The sequence below is a fragment of the Engystomops pustulosus genome, chromosome 11 (assembly GCF_040894005.1).
Source record: "Engystomops pustulosus chromosome 11, aEngPut4.maternal, whole genome shotgun sequence".
In the NCBI taxonomy this organism is placed as follows: domain Eukaryota; kingdom Metazoa; phylum Chordata; class Amphibia; order Anura; family Leptodactylidae; genus Engystomops; species Engystomops pustulosus.
Window position 1 is genome coordinate 69,897,632 of NC_092421.1, and position 5,106 is coordinate 69,902,737.

Genomic DNA, 5,106 nt, shown 5'->3' on the forward strand with positions numbered 1-5,106 from the left:
TATTAAGGAAATGTTGTGTATCTGTCTCTGGAGTCACTAGGGGGCAGTATGGGTTTCATATGCTTCTCTCTGTCTCTTGGATGATGTGATACTGAGCACAGTCCCAGGAGATGTCATCGTGTCTACAACTTCTTCTGCTGCTCCTCTCATCACTCCGTAAGCTCAGAGGATAATTTCCCATTCGACTATAGGATTGCGGCTACTTTTATGGTTAATATATAGTGATATAAATAGATGTTAATTTTATATAATTTTATTAGTAATCAATGGAATATTATTCAATGAGAACAGAATCCCAAAATATTATATATAACAATTATCTACAGTATACGATGTATGTGCCCCCATATGACATGTCCTCTATCCCTCCAGTATCTATGGCCGCAGATGTTCTCCAGGAGCCTCGGTACCGCACTGCTCTTCCTATGGACACCATCACACTGACCTGTACACATGACGACAGCAGCTACTACACAAAATACTGGTACCGACAAGAGAAGGGGAAAGGGCTGGTTCTTATCGGATTTTCCGTCTATCAACAAGTGACCATAGAGGACGAGTTCACTGGTGGGAATATAAGCATGAAGACCGATGGGACCACAAGTGAGATGACCATCACTGAGGTCTCTGCCCAGGACGCCGCGGTGTATTACTGTGCCAGCAGCATCCACAGCAACATAGTCCTATAGAGAGAGGGTATAAAACCGAGATCATGAGACCCCCACCCCCCCGCATAGTGACGGTTATATACAGGAAATGTGACTAAGGGGACAATATGTTATGAACAACAGATCGGGACCACAACCCATAGAGATTTTCCTGGAGGAAGTCATTTCACATCAATGACGATTTGAAAGCTTTAATAAATGAAGTCATCGGAGGAGGGCGGAGCCCCATAACCATAATCAGAATAGCGTTCCCTTTGTGTTGTGTTTTTTTTTTATTTTACCCCTTTCCATTCCCACAATTTCTAAAACTTTTTTTGTACAAAGCTAGTAGAAGAGCAGATCCTGCCAGAGCGGGAACACACCAGTATGTCAGTGTGCTTGGTTTACAATCCTTCATCCTGGTGGAAGATGTCTTTTAGCCCCTTAACGACTTTGCCGTAATAGTACGGCGCAGGTCGGGTGCCGGTGCTGAGCCCTCTCCATAGCTGGTGAGTCCTTGCTGCATATTGCAGCAAACAGTAACACAGATCGCGGCTGCCATCCCCATATCGATGCCGGCAAAGCTGCCGGCGGCTTCAATCAGACGATCATCGGGGAGTGGCGATCGGTCGCAATGACAGCCTCGGGTCTTCCGAAGACCCGTGGCTGTTTCGTTGTAATATTTCATTACAATGTGCGATTTGCACATTGTAATGAAATAGGAGGAAAATCCCCATATACTGCCATACTGTAGTATGGAAGTATAAGGTAGGATCAATCAGAGAACCTAGGGTTAAAGTACCCTAGGGGGGTCTGAAAAACAGTAAAAGTAAAAATAAAAAAACTAAATAAAAATTTTAATAAAACTAATCACCCCCCCCCTTTCCTTAGAACTGATATAAATATAAATAAACACATTAGGTATCGATGTCTGATCTAGCAAAATATAATAACCTTTTTTTACTGTGTTTAACCCAGTAACGGAAAAGTCAAAATTTGGCACCATTTTGAAAAATATAAAAAATTCTAGAAAAAGTGATCAAAAGGCCGTGCAGTCAGAAAAATTATAGCATTAAAAACATCATCAAAAGATGCAAAAAATGACCCCCCCCCCCCCAGAGCTCTGTACACCGAACTATTAAAAAGTTATTGGCGCCAGAAGAAGGCAAAATCCCCCCCCCAAATTTTTGTACAAGAGGTTTTAATTTTTGTAAATGTATGAAAACATTATAACACCTATACTCAGGGTCGGACTGGGGTACCAAGGGCCCACAGGGGAAAATGATTCTGGGGGCCTACATAGAAATACGACCTATATCAAGGGTGTCTAGAAATGCGTAGGCATTGGAGGGGGAAGTAGCAGAATATAATATAAAGTTCTGCTTTCTCCTTCCCTCTCTGCTAATGCAAGGTTCTTGGTTTGTAAACTGAGGCTGCAGGGATCACACTAAAGGAAATCAACCATTTGATTTAATGCATTATGGGCCAAACATACCTTGAGAATGCTGTAGCTACATTGATGCAGAAACATATCTTGTTAAATCCCCGAACTGAGTGCTCCCAGAGAACGTTGTGTGTTGTACCTGACAGGCAGGAGTAATCAATCGCTGCACAAACTCCCAGCTGCTTTGTATGAGTCACCCAATCAGACTTGGCTTACTGACTCTATGGATAAAGCACTACACATGATAAGAGCTTTCTCACAATAGAAAGCTAGTCAGTGACTACAGGAATAATCAGAAAGAGGCAGAAGTCTGATCTCTTACCTGACAAAATACAGGACTTCTACTTTATGTCCAGAAGTGCCATGACTTAAGGATGCAGAATATTCCAACAGATGTTTTCAGATTCTGTCAGCACATCTCCACACTGTGCGACTAAAAATACCACAGTCACTTACAGTATATATAATGTTCCACACTGTGCTCCTAGATAATATTTATCCCCATAACCAAAGTGACCACACTGTCCCCTCCATTATCAAATATACCCCCAAATTTAAACCACTCTGTGCCGCATGCATATATCAAAAATGATATTGCGACCCTGAATTTATTAACACTCTATAGCCCTTAAATAAATGATACTGTACCTCTAATAAATTAAAATGTGGTGCCCTATTTATTAATTTCTATATAATTTCCTGACATTATTTGGTTCTATTATTACATAGAGCCCCCAAATTATGAAAGGTATCTTGACACATTTGACCCGTTCTTAAGTATAATCCATGTGGTAAGGAGCATGACAAAGTATAACACTGTGATCGTACCAAACCAAAGAATAAAGTTGAGGTGTTATTTGGAGCTCACAGTTAAAGTCGTAAAAACTGAGCCCACAAGAAAATGACGCAAATTCAGGGTTTTTTTTGCCAATTTCACCACATTTGGAATTATTTTTCCAGTTTCCAAGTACATGGCATGGATTAATAATTAACGTCGCTGATAAAATGTGCTATGCAGAAAATAAGCCCTTGCACAGCTCTGTACACGGAAAAATGAAAAAGTTATAGCTTTTTGAGACTGGGGAGCAAAACATTGAATGTAAAAATGATGCAACGGCCCCTTACATTTTATTTATTGTCCCCACCCCTTTGAAATTTATTTACCTCTTCCTCACTGTATTTTTAATCCTGGGCACATTTCTTCCTTCTGTATTTTCTATACTGCCCCCCTGTGTGTTCCCATCCCCGGTCTCCCTGTATTTTCCATAATGCCCCTCCGCATCTCTTCCGACAGCTATTTTCCTTACTGGACTAATCCCCTCTCTCCCAGTATTGCTCCTTCACTTTGCATTTTCCATCCTGCCTCCCCCCCCCACAGTCCCCCTGTATTTTCCATTTTCCAAGGGATGCGCGGCAGCGTGATGACGTCACCGCGCTGCCACGCATCCAGGGGTAACGTCTCACTTACACAGACGGCAGCTAACAATGCCAGTCAATGTTAGCGGCCGGAATAGAATTCAAGCGGCCGGTTCCTGGTCGCTTTGAGTTCTATTGCGATCGCCGGCAGGGGCCTCCTATTTTTTTGTTCTTAAGTTGAATTTGTATGTAAGTGGAAACTGTATATTTTATAATTGTAGATCCAGACAATTTTTTTTTGGCCCCAGTGACAATTGGAGTTTCAAAATTTTTTGCTGTAATGGGACCAAGGATTATCAATAAAGCTTCATTACAGACACCTTACAGCTGATCATTGCAGTCTGGGACTATAATAAATCATCTAGAGAGCTTCACCAGAGGTCACAGTGGGCAGAGGGCTCCGTCTGTAACTAGGGGTCGTCTGTAAGTCGTGTGCCCTTAAGTAGGGGACCGCCTGTCAAATAAGTGATAGTTTTATGAGACTGGGATCTTAGAAATGATCTCTAATTCTGCCTGAAGACCATCGACCACCAATGAAAGAGTGATGACAAGTTCCTGTAGGGTCCCCTGGCATCACTAGGGGGCAGTATGGGTGGTAAGATGACATAATCAGCTATTTTTTCTTGCTTTCACTAGAAACGACAACTTCAGCAGCTGGAGATGTCACGAGCTCCACAGCTTTTTCTGCTGCTCCGCTGGTTACACCGTAAGTTTAGAAAATGAATTCCCCCTCATGATCAGGGGGACTGGGGGTGATGAGGCTGCAGTAGTATTAAGCATTAGCATTAGGGAATAGGATAAAAACTCAACGGGAAAAAAATTCCAAAATATTGTATATATGAATTTTATCTATAAAGTATCTACAGTGTAGAGACGATGAATAACCTGTTCTCCTATCTCTGCAGTACAGACAGCGGGTACAAAAAGTATTCCGACCACTTTAGATGTTTCACTCTTTGTTTCATTGCATCCCATTGATCAAAAAAGTTCTTTTTTTCTGCTAATTAATGTGCACTCTGCCCCCATCTTGACAGCCAGAAATGTAGATTTTTTTGCTAATTTGTTAAACAAGAGAAACGGAAATATCACATGGTCATAAGTATTCAGACCCTTTGCTATGACACTCATATTTAACTTACATTCTGTCCATTTCCTTCTGATCTTCCTTAAGATGGTTTTACTCCTTCATTGGAGTCCAGCTGTGTTTATTATGAAAGGCACGCACCTATCTATATAAGACCTCACAGCTCACAGTGCATGTCAGAGCACATGAGAATCATGAGGTCTAAGGAACTGCCCAATGAGCTCAGAGACAGAATTGGGGCAAGGCACAGATCTGGCCAAGGTTACAAAAGAATTTCTGTCACACTCAAGCTTCCAAAGAGCACAGTGGCCTCCACGATCCTTAAATGGAGGAAGTTTGAGATGACCACAACTCTTCCTCGAGCTGGTCATTTAACACATGAAGGAGAAATAAGATTCTCTGGTCTGATGAGACGAAGTTTGAACTTTATGGTGTTCATTCTAAGCGTCGGAGACCAATCTAACCAGTGAAACATGGTGGTAGCAATACAGCAAAAATGATGAAGCAGAGGCATC

The 5,106-nt window shown here is 41.8% G+C and overlaps 1 gene segment (V, D, J or C); it reads left to right on the forward strand.

The window, feature by feature from the left end:
• Window positions 1-332: 332 nt before the first annotated feature.
• LOC140105472 (T cell receptor beta variable 10-2-like) lies at window positions 333-689 on the forward strand. The segment is given in 1 exon segment: window positions 333-689. A coding segment is annotated over 1 exon segment (357 nt).
• The last annotated feature ends 4,417 nt before the right edge of the window (window positions 690-5,106 follow it).